At 42.7% G+C, this 20086-nt stretch overlaps 2 protein-coding genes across 6 annotated transcripts; both read right to left on the bottom strand.

Moving 5' to 3' along the window:
- Positions 1-897: 897 nt before the first annotated feature.
- Positions 898-12920, bottom strand: LOC133509154 (cell adhesion molecule DSCAML1-like). 4 transcript variants are annotated; one of them, XM_061835914.1, is made up of 15 exons: positions 12789-12920; positions 12380-12718; positions 10964-11092; positions 10713-10880; positions 10554-10624; positions 9141-9387; positions 8770-8853; positions 8379-8453; positions 8140-8268; positions 7903-8067; positions 7584-7633; positions 7271-7376; positions 7162-7192; positions 6992-7074; positions 898-1351 (listed from the first exon to the last, which is right to left on the bottom strand). In XM_061835914.1, exons 1-14 carry the CDS (start codon positions 12844-12846, stop codon positions 7017-7019), a joined length of 1710 nt encoding a protein of 569 aa, XP_061691898.1. In that variant the 5' UTR covers positions 12847-12920; the 3' UTR covers positions 898-1351; positions 6992-7016. The 4 variants fall into 4 exon arrangements, with proteins under 4 accessions (XP_061691898.1, XP_061691897.1, XP_061691896.1 ...); XM_061835913.1 differs by lacking the exon at positions 898-1351 and adding an exon at positions 1360-1617; XM_061835912.1 differs by lacking the exon at positions 898-1351 and having other exon boundaries at positions 6739-7074.
- A 1161-nt stretch (positions 12921-14081) lies between these two features.
- LOC133509164 (hepatitis A virus cellular receptor 1 homolog) lies at positions 14082-19864 on the bottom strand. Of its 2 annotated transcripts, none has more exons than XM_061835929.1 (6): positions 19731-19864; positions 19299-19637; positions 15691-15750; positions 15537-15613; positions 15125-15218; positions 14082-15017 (listed from the first exon to the last, which is right to left on the bottom strand). In XM_061835929.1, the coding sequence occupies exons 1-6, from the start codon at positions 19771-19773 to the stop codon at positions 14959-14961; spliced, it is 672 nt and encodes a 223-aa protein (XP_061691913.1). In that variant the 5' UTR covers positions 19774-19864; the 3' UTR covers positions 14082-14958. The 2 variants fall into 2 exon arrangements, with proteins under 2 accessions (XP_061691913.1, XP_061691914.1); XM_061835930.1 differs by having other exon boundaries at positions 15125-15205.
- Positions 19865-20086: the final 222 nt, after the last annotated feature.

Genomic DNA, 20086 nt, shown 5'->3' with positions numbered 1-20086 from the left:
ATACTGCAATAATGTCAAAGCAGCTCAATATAGTTATTAAAATATCCATCCATTTTCTTATGCACTTATCCTCACAAAGATCACAGGAGTGCTGGAGCCTATCCCAGCTATCACTGCAGTGGAGGTAGGGTACACCCCAAACTGGTTGCCAGCCAATTGCAGGCCACATGGAGACAAACAACACTTGCACTCATCACATCAAAATTTAGAGTGTACAATTAATTTACTAGAATACATATTCATCCAGAGTCACTGATGGTGTAGTGGTCCACATGCCTCCCTTTGGTGCGGAAAGCGTGGGATCGATTCCCACTCAGTGATGGTGTCGATATCTACCCTTCAACTGAATGGTGACCAGTTCAGGGTGTAGTCTGCCTTTTGCCTGATGCAAGCTGGGATAGGCTCCAGCTTTCCTGCAACCCTTTTGGATAAGCGGCTTGGATAATGACAATATCCATTCATTTTCTTACCGCTTATCCTCACAATGGTCGCAGGAGTGCTGGACAACAACCCTGAACTGGTTGCCAGCCAATCGCAGGGCACATAGAGACAAACAGCTGCACACGCAATCACACCTAGGGGCAATTTAGAATGTCCAATTAATGTTACATGTTTTTGGGATGTGGGAGGAAACCGGAGTGCCCGGAGAAAACCCACACAGGCACGGGGAGAACATGCAAACTCCACACAGGCGGGGCCGGAATCGAACCCGGGTCCTCAGAAAGATGAGGCCAATGCTTTACCAGCTGATCCACCATTCCACCCTAAAATATATATGAATATATCAAATATTTTACTATTCAATTGAATGTATTGAAAAAATGTGGGTTTGATAAAAGATGATTGTGAGACAGAAGCTCAAAAATAAATAATAAATAAAATAAATATAAGGCCACCTTGTTTTTTATTTCAGTTGAGAAAATGTATTTGATCATGTAACTGGCAGGTTTTCTGCGCAGAGTGACACATTGATTTGAAAATCAAACAATAAAGAGCTCTGTCTGCACTCAGTCTCAGATTTATACTAGTGAGAGGTGTCACTAACATGCCATCGAGAATAATTAAAAGAATTAATTGACTGAATTGTGAAGATGAGAGAAGATGGAAAATCTATCAGCGTCACTACACGGACAACAGCCATAGAAAACCTGAAGAAGTAGAAATTCATTCTGCACTAAGTCACAGATCTTTTGAGTTGAACTCATACATTTTCATTGATGATGCATGGTCTGCTTAGAGCATTGGCCTCACAGTTCCGAGGAGGACCGGGGTTCAAATCCCGGGCCCGTCTGCGTGGGGTTTGCATGTTCTCCCCGTGCCTGCGTGGGTTTTCTCCGGGCACTGCGGTTTCCTCCAACATAAAAAAAAAACATGCATTACGTGGGCACTGTGTGGACTGCAATTGGCTCCCAACCTGTTCAGTCCTTGCTCCAAGATAGCTGGGATAGGCACTGGCACTCCTGTGACCCTTGTGAGGATAAGTGGCTTGTAAATGATAATGAAATATATTATGTGATAGCAACAGCAAAATGAGTTCAAAAGTCTGAAGAAACATTTTATCTGAAAATGTAATAGAGGTGTAGTCAAACATACATCATAATGCAGCAAGATCAGCACCTAGAACACAAAGAAAGGTCAACTTCCAGACTTAAATCCTATAGAGCATGCATTTTTGAGCAAATAGAGCAACCCCTAAACGCAAATAAGACTTGAAAGGCTGTGGTGAAAGCCTGGAAAAATATAACGAGAAGAATGAAAAAGTTTGCCAATGTCAACGGTTCGCGGGCTTGATGTGATGTTTGCAAGCATAGAACTTGCAACTTAACTCAATTCCCGTTTATATGGCGCTTCCGGAACCTCTGCAGCTCAGCCAAAGTGATGTACACAAACATAAAAAATATACAGTAGCTCCCTTCACATTGGCACATTGTGTGGAAAATAAGAGGCAGTGTCTTGGGGGTGCTACGTAAATACAGGTCGTTGTTTTTATATGCGTGAGCATTCAAAAAACGCTCGTTAAAGTCATGCAAGCACTCCCACCCACAACCCTCGCTGACATTTTTTTTCTGTTCTTTTACAAGAGTCACACAGAGCAATTTACACTGTTTGAAGAGAGTCAGATCAATGAAAGAACATAGAGTTGTGGACGTGCGGCAAAAGACTCCAGGGTCTGACGTTTGTGTAATTAAAGCAGGACAGTGGTGGAAAGATGAGAATTGTGTGGTGGACCATGTTTTTTTTTTTTTTTTTTTTTTCTTTCACAGGCTGCAATCAGACGTATACGCAGACTTTTAGATTTGGACTTTGTAACGAGCTTTTGTTGTCTAAGTAACATTTACATGAATGTCATTCTGTGTCTGTTGTCAGCCATAATGATGGAAAGAAGGGAGCAGCTTTTATGAGGCATCTTTTTCTTCCTTATATAGACATGTATTAACAATGTGCCATTTGTGGAGCGCTGAAAAGCATTGCTTGCTCTCACCAGTACTCGCTTCATTGTTAGGTGACATCCTAGCAGACAGCGATTCCAATTCTTCCACGTTTCGAATTCCCTCCTCTAATTAAGAGATTTATTCGACAGATGGATTGAAGAGGAGTTTGGCTGCAGAGGCTCCACATGAGGATGCTACACTGATGGGGGAGAAGTTGCAACACTGTCAAGGGTGGGGCCCGAACGCCCTCTGCTGGCGCTTGGATGCAACAAGCTGGCCGTTCATATTAGCAAAAGGCCGAGAAATTAGTACTGAAAGCTCTTTTTTTTTTAAATTAAACAAGCATTATGTTGTTTTACATCCATCAGTTTTCTTAGCTGCTTATCCTCACAAGGGTCGCGGGGAGTGCTGGAGTCGATCCCAGCTGTCAACGGGCAGGAGATGGGGTACACCCTGAACTCCTTGGCAGCCAATCACAGGGCACATGGAGACAAACAGCTGCACTCACAATCACACTTAGGGGCAATTTAGAGTGGCCATTTAATGTTGCATGTTTTTGGGATGTGGGAGGAAACCAGAATGCCCGGAGAAAACCCACGCAGGCACGGGGAGAACATGCAAACTCCACAAAGGTGGGGCCGGGATCGAACCCCGTGTCCTCAGAACTGTGAGGACAACGCTTTACCAGCTGCTCAACTGTGTCATCTAATACTGAAAGATCTTTTATTTAGTTAAACAAGCATTATGTTGTTTTTATTAGTTTTTTTTATGATTATCATTATTTTTAGCAAATGCAGCCCTATGGGGGCACAAACCAGTGCAATCTGTAGGCCGGTCCCAAGCCCGGATAAATGCAGAGGGTTGTGTCAGGAAGGGCATCCGGCGTAAAAACTGTGCCAAACAAATATGAGCGTTCATCTAAAGAATCCCATACTGGATCGGTCGTGGCCTGGGTTAACAATGCCCGCCCCCGGCACTGCTAACCTTCAGGGCGTCCGTGGAAATTCAGCTACTGTGGGTCGAAGACAAAGAAGAGGAGGAAACCGTATCAATCGTCAGAAGAAAGAGAGGAATGCACAGAGCCTACAACTGAGTGTAGCGACTTTGAATGTTAGGACTATGACAGGAAAAGCTCAGGAGTTGGTTGACATGGTGATTAGCAGAAAGGTTGATATTCTGTGCATCCAAGAGAGCAGGTAGAAAGGTAGTAAGGCTAGAAGTTTAGGAGCAGCGTTTAAATTATTCTACCACGGAGTAGATGGGAAGAGAAATGGAGTAGGGGTTATTTCAAAGGAAGAGCTGGCTAAGAATGTCTTGGAGGTGAAAAGAGTATCAGATCGAGTGATGAGACTAAAATTTGAAATTGAGGGTGTTATGTATAATGTGGTTAGCGGCTATGCACCACAGGGAGGATGTGACCTAGAGTTGAAAGAGAAATTCTGGAAGGAACTAGATGAAGTAGTTCTGAGCATCCCAGACAGCGAGAGAGTTGTGATTGGTGCAGATTGTAATGGACATATTGGTAAAGGAAACAGGGGCGATGAAGAAGTGATGGGTAAGTACGGCATCCTGGAAAGGAACTTTGAGGGACAGATGGTGGTGGACTTTGCAAAAAAGATGCAGATGGTTGTAGTGAACACTTATTTCTGTCAACGGACGAAGGTCGGTACACACAGGTTCAATCAGGGATACTGGAGCACACGAATGGGACATGAAGATCATACGAACTGGCGCCGGGCAGTTGTCATCGCGGTCATAAATCCACAGCATAATCAGGCTGCATGAGGCGCAGGTGTGCACCTTCCAATCAGCGCACCTGCGCGGACACCCGCACAGCTCGTGCTGAAGCGGCAGGATCATGACAATTTCCAGGATAGGGAGGAACATAAAGTGACTTACAAGAGCAGAGGTAGAAGCACGCAGGTGGGTTATATTTTGTGAAGACGATGTAATCTGAAGTAGATTACTGACTGTAAAGTAGTGGTAGGGGAGAGTGTAGCTCAACAGCATAGGATGGTGGTGTGTAGGATGACTCTGGTGCTGGGTAGGAAAATTAAGAAGACAAAGGTAGAGCAGAGAACCATGTGGTGGAAGCTGAGAAAGGAAGAATGTTGTGCGGCCTTTCGGAAAGAGGTGAGACAGGTTCTCGATGGACAACCGAAGCTCCCGGAAGACTGGACGACGACAGCCAAGGTAATCAGAGAGACAGGCAGGAGAGTACTTGGTGTATCTTCTGGTAGGAAAGGGGAGAAGGAGACTTGGTGGTGGAACCCCAAAATACAGGGAGTCATACAAGGAAAGAGATTAGCAAAGAAGAAGTGGGATACTGAGAGGACTGAGGAGAGGCGAAAGGAGTACATCGAGATGCGACGTAGGGCAAAGGTAGAGGTGGCAAAGGCTAAACAAGAGGCATATGAAGACATGGACACCAGGTTGGACACGAAAGAAGGAGAAAAGGATCTCTACAGGTTGGCCAGACAGAGGTATAGAGATGGGAAAGATGTGCAGCAGGTAAGGGTGATTAAGGCTAGAGATGGAAATGTGTTGACTGGTGCCAGTAGTGTGCTAAATAGATGGAAAGAATACTTTGAGAAGTTGATGAATGAAGAAAATGAGAGAGAAGGAAGAGTTGAAGAGGCAAGTGTGAAGGACCAGGAAGTGGCAATGACTAGTAAGGGGGAAGTCAGAAGGCACTACAAAGGATGAAAAATGGAAAGGCAGTTGCTCCTGATGAGATACCAGTGAAGGTATGGAAGCAATTTGGAGAGATGGCTGTGAAGTTTTTGACCAACTTATTCAACAGAATACTAGCAGGCGAAAAGATGCCTGAAGATTGGAGGAAAATTGTTCTAGTTCCCATTTTTAAGAAGAAAGGCGATATTCAGAGCTGTGGGAACTATAGAGGAATAAAGTTGATGAGCCACACAATGAAGTTATGGGAAAGAGTTGTGGAGGCGAGACTCAGGACAGAAGTAAGTATCTGTGAGCAACAGTATGGTGTCATGCTTAGAAAGAGTACCACAGATGCATTATTTGCCTTGAGGATGCTAGTGGGAAAGTACAGAGAAGGTCAGAAGGATCTACATTGTGTCTTTGTGGATCTAGAGAAAGCCTATGACAGAGTACCAAGAGAGGAACTGTGGTACTGCATGCGTAAGTCTGGTGTGGCAGAGAAGTATGTTAAAATAGTACAGGACATGTAAGATGGCAGCTGAACAATGGTGAGGTGTGCCTTAGGTGTGACAGAAGAATTTAAGGTGGAGGTGGGACTGCATCAGGGATCAGCTCTGAGCCCCTTCCAGTTTGCAGTGGTAATGGATAGCCTGACAGATGAGGTTAGACTGGAATCCCCATGATGTTCGCAGATGATATTGTGATATGCAGTGAAAGCAGGGAGCATGCAGAGGAACAATTAGAAAGATGGAGACATGCACTGGAAAGGAGAGGAATGAAGATTAGGCGAAGTAAAACAGAATATCTGTGCGTGAATGAGAAAAGTGGAAAGGGAAGAGTGAGGCTACAGGGAGAAGAGATAGCGAGGGTGGAGGACTTCAAATACTTGGGGTCAACAATCCAGAGCAATGATGAGTGTGGTAAGGAAGTGAAGAAACGGGTCCAAGCAGGTTGGAACAGCTGGCGGAAGGTGTCTGGTGTGTTATGTGACAGAAGAGTCTCTGCTAGGATGAAGGGCAAAGTTTACAAAACAGTGGTGAGGCCGGCCATGATGTACGGATTAGAGACGGTGGCACTGAAGAAACAACAGGAAGCAGAACTGCAGGTAGTAGAAATGAAGATGTTGAGGTTCTTGCTCGGAGTGAGCAGGTTGGATAGGATTAGAAATGAGCTCATTTGAGGGACAGCCGAAGTTGGATGTTTTGGAGACAAGATTCGAGAGAGCAGACTTCGATGGTTTGGACATGTTCAGAGGCGAGAGAGTGAAGGAATTGGGGGAAGGGTGCTGAGGATGGAGCACCCAGGCAAAAGAGCGAGAGGAAGACCAAAGAGAAGGTTTATGGATGTGGTGAGGGAAGACATGAGGGCAGTTGGGGTTAGAGAGGAAGATGCAGAAGATTGGCTCAGATGGAAAAAGATGACATGCTGGGGCGACCCCTAACGGGACAAGCCGAAAGGAAAAGAAGAAGATTATTTTTAGCCACCATTTCAAAATGTACTATCCTTTGAACGCAGCTGCATCCTAGTTGAAAGTGACTCACCTCTTTATTTTTAATATACTTCCCCTCTTTGAAAAAAGTAAACAAAAATAAACTAAATTATTGATTTGTAGATGTAATGGGACACGTCAGTGTTGGCCTCACTTTTTTTATATTGCAAGAACGTGAGATTTGAACAAGCATGCCAACATTTTAGCGACATTTGTGACTTGAAGTCAAAAGGCTACACTTTACAAAGGGTTTTTTTTCATGTCAAACCCATCATGGAGGTGGATACGAGCAAGATCATAAAAAAAAAAAAGTCATTTCCCAACTACGTTTTTCTGCTTGCATTTTTCGGGATCTAACTTAAAGAGGACATGCCAGTGATGTCCATGTCCATCTTGCCTTATTTGTGATGAAGAAACACGTCTCACAGCTCTTGCATGGACTCCGAGCCTCTGTAAAGTATTGCTCCTCGGCTCAGCCACCTGTGGAGGACAACACGTTAGAACCAAGAATTAGAATCAAACGTGTTTCAGAACTATATTCAAAAAGTGCCAAGAGGAGATACTCACAGGCTAAAGTTGCCTTTTTTCACTTTGATCCCTGTAACAGCGCACATGAGGGTCAGTTCATCCAAAGCCGCTTGACTCAGCGGAACTGTCACTTATTGAGCATACTCACGTCTCAGGCGCCATATCGTCACTATGGCAACCACCAACAATATCACCAGCACAAGTGGAACAACGATAGCAGCGAGGTGACCATTTCCCCCTTCCCCAGAGCTTGTCTAGAAACCAAACGTTTGTGTTTAAAAAAGAAAAAAAAAAGAATAGGAACAAAAACATCTTGCAGGGCTTTGCTTGTTTTGTCCTCTAGAGGGCACAATAGTGTCGCTGCATTTTAATGCATGTCAGCAGTTCACTTTAGTTCACGTTTTAAAAAGTGGGCATCAATATGTCAACAACAAAAAAACAGAAAGTTGTTTCTTACTTACTGCAGAATGAATATTAATGGTTGTGGTTGTCCAGAAAAGATTCTGCTGACCTGTGCAAGCCACACACGGAAAAATAAAAATAAAAATCTCGATCCTGTTATGGGATTGAAGACATTTTGAGGGTAAAAAGAAAATGTTTTAACAAAAATATGTTGTAAAAGTAACGTTTGTGATTACCATTTTGTTCATGTTGAAAGTTTGACTTATTTTTAAATTAATTTAATTACCATTACAACTTTTTTTTTTTTTCTCAGAAAATAACAAGGACTAAGAAGTAGCTTTCCTTTTGAATATTATTCTGAAAACGTGGCAGTGTCACCTGCACCTCCAGTCGTGAAGGTCAGGATGTTGCTGGCTTTACTTTTGCCCAGACTGCTTTTTGCAAACATGCGGATATTGTACGTGAAGGGATTTATCTCCACGACGGTGGCCTCTCTCTGGTTTGGACCGAAGTCCACCACTGTCTTCTCAAAATCCCACGAGCCTGCAGTTGTTGCAACAACAGTCAATTATGCCCTGAATAGACAACAAGTCAAACTACTGTTCTGTATCTTACCATTCGATGCTTTATACTCAAGGAAATATCCGGAAATGGGGGCATCTCCTTCGAAGCCGGGAGTCCAGGAAAAAGAAACCGTGTTGTCACTGACCTCCTTCAACTGAACAAAAGGTGGGTCCGGGGGCACTGAGGAAAGACACAGGCAGGCCACAAACGCATTTTCAGCCTAGAAAGCAACCTTTTCGGATGATCAAGAATTCTATGTACTTCATAGATGTTGAGATGTTGTGGCCTACCAGAGGAAAAACCCGTAGAGGTTTGTTCCCATGCGGTGCTGGCAAAAACCAGCTCACCTGCTGGAGTTGTGAGATCTGACAAGACAAAAAGAGAAGGGCACGTGCAGTGGGTTTCCACAAAAAAAAAAAAAAAAAAAGATTTAACTGCAAGGCATGCTCGCAAATTTGGGGGAACGTTAACCACAAAACAAAGTATTATAGTACAACACCAAGACTTTCTTCCTTATCAAAACTATTCCATTAAAAACAATGATACACAACAATAAGATATCTAGTTGAAGTTGCATGGAAGCAATTACATTGTCACTTCTTTCCAGTTTTGATTATTCCTTATTGATGATGTTTTTTGTAGCCTGACTGAGTGTGGGTAAGTAACGCCTGACTTGAGTACCTGAGATGAACTTTGTGGTCTGCAGCGTCGGCCACGTAACGGTGACAAGTGTGTTGAATGTTGCCTCGGTTGAAGTTATGAGAGCTACACAACAACAATTAAAAAAAAAAACGTAAATCGGGTCAATTCGTGGCATTATAAAAGAACAAAAATCCGTTCAATGATAAAATATTTCACTGCGTGCGTGTTTGAGTTTCCCTTATTGTATTGAACTACTGAAACAAATTAAGCTTGACACGACATTGTCATAAATTCTGATAGATCTGTACAAAGTCACAGGGCTGCAAAAAATGAAACAATGTACTGTACTTACTGTTGACTTTTGCACAGTACTATACATTTCAGTTCTCTGATGAAGTTCTAGAACTCACGCTCATCCAAAGTGGAGCAGAGGAGTGCACCGGAGGCAGGTCCCACACCTGCGTTGGTCTTGGCCTGTACGAGCACCCCGTACTGGGTGGAAGGCCTCAATCCACTTAAGATGCGGCTCTCTTGCGGCTGTGCGGCCGTGACGCTTTGATGGTACCACTGAGTGACGTGCCCGCCCGCCGGGTCGTACTCTCTGTAGCGGATGCTGTAACTTCGTAGAATCCCATTTCTTAGGTCCGCCCTAGGAGGCTAAAGTAACACCATCTTTAGCATTTCAACACTTTTCCATAGTTTAATAGTTTCAAGAAATATTCTGCAACGGAGTGACACTCTCCTGCCTGAACATTGGTACAGTTGAATTTAATTTTATTTGTACTACTTTGCTGATATTTCAATCACTATTATTGAAATTTGGGGAATAAAAAGATTGGACAACCATCACAATTTGAAGAAACAAGAGGAAGCAGAAGTGGAGGTGGCAGTAATGAAGGTGTTGAGGTTCTTGCTCGGAGTGAGCACGTTGGATAGGATTAGAAATGAGCTCATTAGAAACACAGCCAATGTTGGATGTTTTGGAGACAAGGTTAGTGAGAGCAGACTTCAATGGTTTGGACATGTTCAGAGGCAAGAGAGTGAGTATATTGGGAGAAGGGTGCTGTAGATGGAGCTGCCAGGCAAAAGAGCTAGAGGATGTCCGTCTGCCAACGAGAGATGTACATTTTGAGATGCTTGGGTCAGGCGCGACAGACCAGGTTGCTGTTTGGATGACACGGTCAATGGCATTGAAGCAAATACTGCCTAGACAGCAGTTTGTGAGGGAGGACATGAGGACAGTAGGTGTTAGAGAGGAATATGCACCAGATAGGCTTGGATGGAAAAAGATGACATGCTGTGGCGACCCCTAATGGGACAAGCCGAAAGGAAAAGACGAAGAATTTTACAAGAATATGGCAGGTCACAGCACAACGTCGTGGGACGCAAACATACCGGCAACATGTCGCTGAAGAGGACTCAGGTACAATATGTTGCCAAGGACATATCTTGTTTTCCATATTTAAATGACTTTCAGCTTTCCAATCAGAGTATAGCATGTAAAAATATTGAATATTAATGAGTAATTCCAGTGCCTCAAATTACAAATAAAAAAAGGGCATTCTGGGCATTTTTATCCAAAGATTATCTTGGAAATCTGATAAATGAATGTCAAAGATTTTTTTTTTTTGGGGTGGGTGACCTTTAATAAACAAACCATGTGGACATTTACAAAAATAGAACACAAAAACATAATAAAACAATACATTAACATAATAATGAAAAAGATACATACTTTATAAAAATACAAAAAATTGTTACATTGTATCCCATTAAATATAATCTCACACAAAGTATTTAACGTGTCAAAAATTCAACTTTACCTTCCAAGACACTCTGATACTTGTGGATGAGGTCGCTTGGAGACGCACATCCAGTGGTGGACCCTCCGGTGCTGACCAGATAACACAAAACAGGTCAGGTAAAAATGCTGCAAAATCACTTGATGAATAAAAGAAATTCACAGCAAATTTGGACTTTACCCGCTTCTTTTGTAGCAACTGTGAGAACATTACTGGCGTTGCTCATGCCTTGACTGTTGACCGCAAACATGCGGAGGTTGTAATACTTTGCCGGTCGCAGGTCCACCAGAGAGACCTGAGTCAGGTTCGGATTTGATATGTGAGTCATCACCGCGGCATCCCATAGCGCTGTGTGGCAGATAACAATCCAAGTGTGAAGCTAGATGCTGCTCTAACTATATATCTGGATATGACCCCAAGTTTCGGCGCACCATCTTTGCTCTTGAGATCGATCCTGTAGGACTTGATGGGCCTTCCGCCATCAAACACCCGAGACCAGCGAACGGTGACGGTTCTGTCCCCCACCTCCCGCATCTCCACCTTGAGAGCATCGGGGCACGCTAAAGAGGTAGAAATGTTATGAAGTACACAGGGAAGAGCTGCAAGGTACAGTATGGTGAGATTGTGGACATGTTGCATACTGAACTGATGACCGTCCAACCACAAGGTGATCCTGCAGCATGATGGAGGAGCGCTTTGCATTGTTGCCACACAGAAAGAAGGAACTCTGTTCAATTCTGACTTTAAGCAAGATCATTTCATTTCCTGCCATTTTTCTTGACCAAAGTGCTCCTCAAGGATGTTTAAAGTTGGTGGTGGGAAGTAACGGAATAAAACTGCTTAATTTCTTTAATTAAGTAGATTTTCAGACAGCTGAACTTTAGTAGCGTATTAAATTTTCTGATAACTTTTTACTTTTGCTCTCAACATTAAGTAGTATCTGTCATTTCTACTCTTCACTTTGACAATATAAGGCTGTTTAATACGCAACATAAAAAAAAAACAAATATAGAGGTCCAGTTAATCACATTTGAGAAATTTAGGTTTAAGAGGCAAAAAAAAAAATAAACAGGGGTAGCAGTGACATAAAGGATTGTGATTATGACAATGACTAAACTGACATGAATAAGCACGAAAATTCCCAGCTGTGGCCTTATCTACGACAAAAATGATTCTGATGAAGATGTCCTGTCCCACTCAAAAAACATTGAAAAGCATCCTAATCTAAAAAATAGATTTATTTAATTAAAAAATGTTTAATGATTTTGTGTGCAGAATAGTTTTTTTTATTTCATTGTTGTCCCAAGTTATGAACCTAGGTATTGCATATAATTGACAGTTCCAAAAAGAAAATATTTAAAATATTTTGACATTACATTTTAGATGATGTACTTTTTTTAGTTTTACCAAAGTAAATACTTTGAACCTTGTTGTATTGAATATTGTGTGATTAATGTTTCTTCCCTGTCATCCTGGAATGGGATTCTGCCATCTGTGAGCTCTTCCCAAGCTTTATTCCTTTTTTTTTTTACTGGCCTGGATGTGAGGTGCATGTTGTTGATATTTGTCAACTGTGGGCTTGTGAAGCTCTGAGTCTCCTTTGTCATTATGGGTTAAATAATCTTGGATCGGTACTTCTACGATTACTACTCTTTTTATTTATTCATGTATGTATTTATTTTCTTTGTCTATTTACAATTTTTATCTGTTTTTTCACTCATCAGTATGTGAGTATTTTTTTTTTTTTTTGGCACCGCACCTCATTATTTTGAGATGACGATGCAGACAAGCAAAAATGAAAAACTGGCATCCCTGGAGGAGAGCATGCAATGCATTTTGGGTCTCACCTGGGACCACCGTCAGGGTCACCTGATGTTTGTGATCGTTGAACCAGCCTGGGATTTCCACACGGCATCCGTACACACCCGAGTCGCTCTCCGCAACTTGTGTGATAGTCAGCGACACGTCGCCTTCCCCGATGTTACCTGTGAGCAGGTAACGCTCCGACAGTCTACTGGAGACCGATGTTCCATCTGTCTTGATGAGTTCATTGTCGCAGCCCCTGTTAGGTATGGGCCCTTGACCCCAGCACACTGACAGCTTGCCGTAGTAGCGAGCGTCGTACTTGCACGCTAAAGTAATGGTTGCACCAACTTTAACTTCAACGCTTAAAGTGAAGCTACATCCTGCCAAAGCAGAACAGAGGGTCAAATAGTCGAAACACGCACCAGTGCCGATGGTCCAATAAACTCTTACCGAGCAGAAGGCAGAGGCTGCAACACAAACTGAGGTATCTACTGACAAAAGAAGTCATGGTGACGTCGGCTCAGTGACAGACTTCCTTCACCTGCTGTCGTTTATCAAACTGGACCGCAAAGAGGTCTCAGCTTTGACAAGTTTCCAGGTCACATGATGCTGTCCTCGATGTGCTCACACCAACAGCTCTGCAGGCCAAGGTGGGATGTGGTCTGCTTCCCTCTTTGTGGTTTTGGTTCCTTCTCCTTCAAGTGGTAAGCAGTTTCATGTTGATGAATAGACAGAAACGAGCTTATGGACAAACTATGAACAGCTAATGTGTTTGACTGTCGTCACTGGTAACAAATGAGGTTGCCCTAACCCAGAGATCAATCAGTCATTTGTGAAATAGGAGTTGCAAATGGGAGCGATGCGTCGGCTGCCCTGTGGGGGCTTATCCATCTTGAAAAGGCCATTTGATGCCTTCTGGAAAGGTAATATTGGAAGGAGAAAGTTGGACTTCCTTTTTTTACAATAAATTACACAACATACAGCATATACACAGTATATATCCATCCATCAAATTTTAAGTTAAATTTGAATTAAACTATCCTCACAGGGCTTGCAGGAGTGCTGGAGTCTATCCCAGCTCTCATCGGGCAGGAGGTGGGGGTACACCCTGAACTGGGTGCCAGTCACATGGAGACAGACAACAGTCGCACTCACAATTAAACCTAGTGGCAATTCAGAGAGTCCAATTAATTTTGCGTGTTTTTGGGATGTAGGAGGAAACCAGAGTGCCCGGGGAAAACCCATGCAGGCACAGAGAGAACATGCTAACTCCACACAGGTGGGTCCGGGATTTGAACGTTGGTCCTCAGAACGGTGAGGTCAACACATTACAGCTGTGCCACCGTCTATTCTGGATTTTTGCTGAATCTAATTTGTCAATAGGGAGTCTGGGTTGGTCAGGAGCAATTAGCTGAGAGTGAATTTTGGTCAGCTGAAAGTTCAGTAACCCCAGCATAGCACTTCCTCTTTGAATGCTCCCCAAAACAAACAAATACAACATCACAAATGCAATTGCATGACTACTCATGTTGCATGTTTTTGGGATGTGGGAGGAAACCGGAGTGCCCGGCGAAAAACCACGCAGCCACGGGTAGAACATGCAAGCTACACACAGGTGAGGCCGGGATTTGAACCCGGGTCCTCAGAACTGTCAGGCCAATGCTAAATCAGACACAACGGCAAGGTGACATAAAAATGTAATCAACAGAGAGAAGAGATTTGATTATTATCTAATTAAGGCACTTTAATCTCAAGAATACAGTTCCATGTTGTGCTTGCTCTAAAAGGGGAATGGGCTGTCAACAGTAGGGGAGGGAGAGGGCGGACAGGATTTACAGGAATAGCCAATGAAACTATAGTATACCTCAAATGAATCATTTCACTTTTAGATTAGATTTCTGAATGTAGGAGCGATCACTTGGTCACGCACAGCAACCATGAAAATAATGTAAACAGCAGATTACATATACATTACACAACACAAACATGAAACTAAAGGAACACAATTGTTTCAAATCTGATATAATAAATTTAATAAATCTGAAATCATCTTAAAACGCTCTGTACAATGTTAATACAAAGTACATCATGAACAAATATGATTTCATGAAGTCAGTTCAATATGATACACTTAATTACACGGCATCATAATTTATTAATACAAAGCCAAATACAGAAAATCAATATTGAGATGAAAGCGCAGGATACAGTAAATACAGTATGAGGTGTTTCCAGAAAGTTCCAGGACTAGCGTCGCAAAAGATTCAAATTCCAAAGAAAGATTCAAATTCATTTCAAATCCAAACGACTAGTTTTCCCACCACTCTTTGCTTCGCCTTCATGCAGTCCAGGAGATGAACCGAAAACTGCACAAGGTCCCTTTCAAGTTTGGTTGGTCGTCTGGTCCACATTGAAGTGGAAAATGTGTAGTCTGCTGTCCAAATACTGTATACAACATGTGACAGCATGCGTGGAACGTTTCTGACACGCCGTATGTTCCTCGGCCGTCTGAGATGAGAATGCAGGCTTTACGCTTTGTATTTAATAATCACAACAACAAAAAACTCAGATACAAGCCAACGATGCTGAGGAGCGAAATCGAGGGAATTCAGACCATTTCTTACACATTCTCCATCGTTAATGTTTTTAATAATTGAATTTGTCGAGGTCGTCTCTCTGCTGTGAAAAAATGAACACATGAAAAAAAAAAAAGTCAGATGAGTCTAATGGGCTCAACTTCAGATCTACCCAGAAATATTCCGAGACAGAATCCAGGTGATATTTACCGGAAATAAAGATTGGGATTAAGAGCAAAGTGAAGGAGACAATAGCTGCAAGTCTGCAAATGTTGCCCACTTCCTGGAACGCTGTGAAAAAATCCTGTCAAGAAAGTTAAACTCATCCGAGGTACTAAAGGAACTTAAAATGCATTGAACAGAATATTTACAATATCTTCTCGAGGAGAAAAGCTAAAGCGATGCTTTGCAACCTTTCAATCATAATCAACATTTCTAATCAATAAATCAGGAAGAGTGAGACTAATGCATAGCTCGTTGCTTTGTGATATAAAATTGAGTTTATAAATATTATAAATCTTCAGGTGTCAGGTAATATTTGAGGTACAGTGGAATATTGAGCCCGGTTAACGTTGCCTGGTTGTTTTTCCCATTCTGGAAGCACAAAGCGAAAGAATCATACCTCAGCTTTGCCTTTATTGATTAATGTTGAATGATCTTCTTCGGCATGTTTGGATACAGAAACATCATCTGGAATGACTTGAAAGGAATGCCATGCAAGGCGATAAATGATCAATCTTTCTTTGAATGTCATGATAATCATTTTCTGTCCTCACGTTGTTGTCTTCTAGTTGTTGCCGCCAAAATGACGTGAGTGACAGGTTGTTCCAAAGGTACTGCAGAAATAGAAATTAAGAAAAAAAATTACACTGTTGGAAAAATGATCGATCAAGTTGTACGACTATGTTCACCAGCACCATAAAAACAGGGAAAGAAAATGCAAATTACAAATGAGAATTTGCACTTCAATCATTTCTATTGACATTTAAAGTATTGGAAATATTTGTTAGACATGGTTCAAAAATGTTCAGGAGATTAATCACTCCAAACGATTACATTCTGTCATGGTTGGGTTTGAGAACACGAGGAATGCACGACAATGTGTGGAGGATCGAAGTGCAGAGAAGCAGCGAGGCAAGGCAGGACTCCAAGAGTCTGAACAAAATTCTATCTAATCTCAAAAGTAGGGAAACAGACTACATGGGGGGGGGGGGATTAACCAAAGTAACAAAGAAACCTTTAATTAAACCTAAATAGCGAAAAAAAAACAAACACACAAGTAGGACTAACATGGCCATGACTGGCGGTGGCACTGACACAAACAATGGACTGGAAAAAAAGTGCAAGAAATTCGGGAGATAAATGCGAGACAATGAGGACCACTTGGAAAGGACACGAGTGGATGGAGGGAGGTGATTGGCAAACACAAGGGAGGAGATTCACGGGGACAACCATCCATCCAACTTCTGAGCCGCTTATCCTCACGAGAGTCGAAGGAGTGCTGGAGCCAATCCCAGCTGTCAACAAGCAGGAGGCGGGCACCCTATACTGGTTGCCAGCCAATCGCAGGGCACATAGAGACAAACAGCCGCACTCAGAATCACATCTAGGGGCAATTTAGAATCTCCATTTAATGTTGCATGTTTTTGGGATGTGGGAGGAAACCCATGCAGGCACGGGGAGAACATGCAAAGTCCATATGGGCGGTCCGGGATTGTAAAAACCAAAAGCTGAGCTATGTGCTTGTAACCAATGTAATGGTTATGTTTTGCAACAATTAACTTTGTGATGGTCTTGAGACACCTCTCAGCTCTTCCCCATCATGAGATGTGTCTCGACTTGGACCTTTGCAATGAGACCTTTTTGTAGGACATTAATTAGGTCTGAAGCAGCTGAGATTCATTTGCACCGGCAAGTGGCTGGATTGCTGTTTTATTATTTATAGATTATAAATCTTGTCTTGGCTTTTGATTCCTTTCTGCACCACCCTTTTTTTCATCTTTTTAACACTTTTTTTCCCTTTGTCAAATCAGATTTTTTCAAACAACTACATTTCTGAGGTTATTTATCGTACTTTATATGTATGCATAACTTTGTTCCCAACATCTAGTGAAATTTTCGGATCAATAACTCTTTTGGAAATATATTTAGTGAGAAAGATGGTGACGTGTTAAATACTAAATCAGCTGCTGTATATGTAATAGAAATAATTTAATAACCTAAGAATGTACAATTATATATATATATCTATATATATATAGATATATATATATAATCCATTTTATAGAAATATAAAGAGAGTGTGTCTGACTGAGAGAGACAGAGAGAGAGAGAATCTACATACAGCATACTCTGGGTACAGCAAGTATTTAGAACCCCTTAAATTTTTCGCAGCCATTGGCAGCCATGCCCTAAAATCATTTACACTAATTTTTTTCTTCATTAATGTACAAACAGCCCCCTTCCCCATATTGCCAAAAAATGAATTGTTAATTATTTTTTTCTGATTTATCAAAAAAAGAAAAACTGAAACATCACACAGCCATATAAGTATTCAAACCCTTTGCTTTGACACTCGTTTAACTCAGGTGCTGTCCATTTCTTCTGATCATCCTTGAGATGGTTCTACATCTTCAACGGAGTCCAACTCTGTTTGATTATACTGATTAGACTTGGTTAGGAAAGCCACACATGACTATTCAAGATCTCACAATGCATGTCAGAGCAAATGAGAGGTCAAAGGAACTGCCTGAAGAGCTCAGAGTCAATTGTGGCAATGCACAGATCTGGCCAAGGTTACAAAAATAATTCTGCTGCAACTAATCTTCCTAATAACACAGTGGCCTCCAAAATCCTTAAATTGAAGATGTTTGGGATGGCCAGAAACCTTTCTGGAGTTGGCCATAGAGCGCAATCGAGGGAGAAGACCTTTGGTGAGAGAGGTCAAGAAGATTGTAAATGGGATTGTTATGGGAAAGAGTAGTGGAGGCTAGACTCAGGACAGAAGTAAGTATCTGCAAGCAACAGTAATGTTTCATGCCTAGAAAGAGTACCACAGATGCACTATTTGCCTTGACGATAATCGTGGAAAAGTACAAAGAAGGTCAGAAGTAGCTACATAGTGTCTTTGTAGACCTAGAGAAAGCCTATGACAGAGTACCAAGAGAGGAACTGTGGTTCTGCATGTGCAAGTCTGGTGTGGCAGAGAAACATGTTAGAATAGTACAGGACATGTATGAGGGCAGCAGAACAGCGGTGAGGTGTGCCGTTGGTGTGTCAGAAGAATTTAAAGTGGAGGTGATCCGCGCTGAGCCCCTTCCTGTTTGCGGTGGTAATGGATAGGCTGACAGACGAGGTTAGACTGGAATCCCCCTGGACCATGATGTTCGCAGATGATATTGGTCTGCAGTGAAAGCAGGGAACAGGCAGAGGAACAGTTAGAAAGATGGAGGCACGCACTGGAAAGGAGAGGAATGAAGATTAGCCCAAGTAAAACAATATATCGGCGTCAATGTGAGGGGCGGAGGAGGAAGAGTGAACCTCCAGGGAGAAGAGATAGCGAGGGTGGACGACTTTAAAAACTTGGGGTCAGCAATACAGAGCAATGGAGAGTGTGGTAAGGAAGTGAAGATACAGGTCCAAGTGGGGTTTTATGGCAGAGGGTTTGACGGAAGCCTCTCCTCAGAGCAAGACATGTGAAAGCAGTAATATCCTGGATGAAATCTTTCTCCAGAGTCCTCAGGACCTCAGACTGGGCTGAAGGTTTACTTTACAACATGACAATAACCCAAAGCACACAGCAAAAATAACAAAGGAGTGGCAGAACAACTCGGTGACTGGCCCCCAGACATTTTAAACCCAAATGAGTAACTCTGGAGAGACGTGAAAATGGCTGCCCACCAACATTCATCATCAAACAGAACTGCAAGGATCCCCAAAATCCAGGTGTGGAAAAACCTGTTGTGTCATTCAATGAAAGACTCTAACTCACTCTCCCACTCACTCACTCACTCACTCACTCACTCACTCACTCACTCTCTCTCTCTCTCTCTCTCTCTCTCTCTCTCTCTCTCTCTCTCTCTCTCTCTCTCTCTCTCTCTCTCTCTCTCTCCCATATAGACACACACTGACTTCAGAGCTACTAAAAAACATTCTTAAGTGGATTTCTTATTGGCACATTTATAATCATGGTGTATTGTGGGGGGAAAAACAAACACAGACAAGACAGAGAGAATGAGAGAATGACAGTAGAAAGCATCCGGAATGAACATATTCATAACCCAATTTTGTCCACTCCTGTGCGAAGCATTGGAGAGAGAAGAGAAATGAAAGAGAAAGGAAGCAGCAAATGACGGGACTTCAACAGAAGGACTCGCGCATTCACCTTCCTCCACAGCCAAGTATGCATTGGCTTTGTGGTCGTTGAACCACCCTGGCACCTCGACCCTGCAGCCGTATACTCCGGCGTCGTCGGGTTGAGCATTCAGGATGGTCAGGGACACGTCTCCATCACCGAGGCGGCCCAGCAGCTGGTACCTAGACCCGCTAATGAAGCGTACCGCCCCATTTTTGCTGAAGACGATGCCGTTTGAGCATTTGAAACTGGGGACCTTTCCCCGACCCCAACAGAAGTCCAGGGGGCCATGGTCTCGGGTGTTGTAGACACAGGGCAACGTGACGTTGCGCCCGACGTGACCGCTGACTTTGACGTCCTCGGAGCCAACTGCAGAGGAGGACACCGGCTAACAGCACTGAAACGTGAGCCCCTTACATGGCGCCCACTCAGCGCTACGACGAGCACCCAATATTGACTTACCTTGGCTCAGGACGGACAGGAATAAATAACACAAACCACGCATGTGTAGGCTCTTGTATAACAATACACCAAAATGAGGCTACATATCTTCCCCCGCGCACAATCACCTGACGTGTCATGCACTTTCAACTTCCCTTCTTGAGAATCAGGAAGGAAATTAAAACTAGTAGTCTTAGATAAACATTGGACTTCCCTTCAGATAGATTTAAAAAAAAATGTATTCCATTAACTGTAGGTCGGTTGAACCCAAAAGAAGAACATGGCAGGGAAAAAAACATCTTCATTGGAAGCCTTGATTTTTATTTTTTTTTTTGGGTGGGGGGTCTAATCCACCTTTCACCCGAAATTAGCTGCGA

This window comes from Syngnathoides biaculeatus, chromosome 11, assembly GCF_019802595.1.
Source record: "Syngnathoides biaculeatus isolate LvHL_M chromosome 11, ASM1980259v1, whole genome shotgun sequence".
In the NCBI taxonomy this organism is placed as follows: Eukaryota; Metazoa; Chordata; class Actinopteri; order Syngnathiformes; family Syngnathidae; genus Syngnathoides; species Syngnathoides biaculeatus.
The sequence above is the reverse complement of the archived record's forward strand: the minus strand, read 5'-3'. Positions and strand labels throughout refer to the sequence as shown.

Excerpts from the sequence above, each read along its gene's own strand:
- LOC133509164 (XM_061835929.1), bottom strand. The coding sequence starts at position 19,773 with ATGCGTGGTTTGTGTTATTTATTCCTGTCCGTCCTGAGCCAAG. Across the intron at positions 19,638-19,730 it reads CCTGTCCGTCCTGAGCCAAG|TTGGCTCCGAGGACGTCAAA; the intron begins GTAAGTCAATAT and ends CCTCCTCTGCAG. Across the intron at positions 15,614-15,690 it reads AACAACTAGAAGACAACAAC|TCATTCCAGATGATGTTTCT; the intron begins GTGAGGACAGAA and ends ATTCCTTTCAAG.
- LOC133509154 (XM_061835914.1), bottom strand. The coding sequence starts at position 12,846 with ATGACTTCTTTTGTCAGTAGATACCTCAGTTTGTGTTGCAGCCTCTGC. Across the intron at positions 9,388-10,553 it reads GTATCAGAGTGTCTTGGAAG|CCTCCTAGGGCGGACCTAAG; the intron begins GTAAAGTTGAAT and ends GTGTTACTTTAG. Across the intron at positions 8,068-8,139 it reads TGAGTATAAAGCATCGAATG|GCTCGTGGGATTTTGAGAAG; the intron begins GTAAGATACAGA and ends CAACAACTGCAG.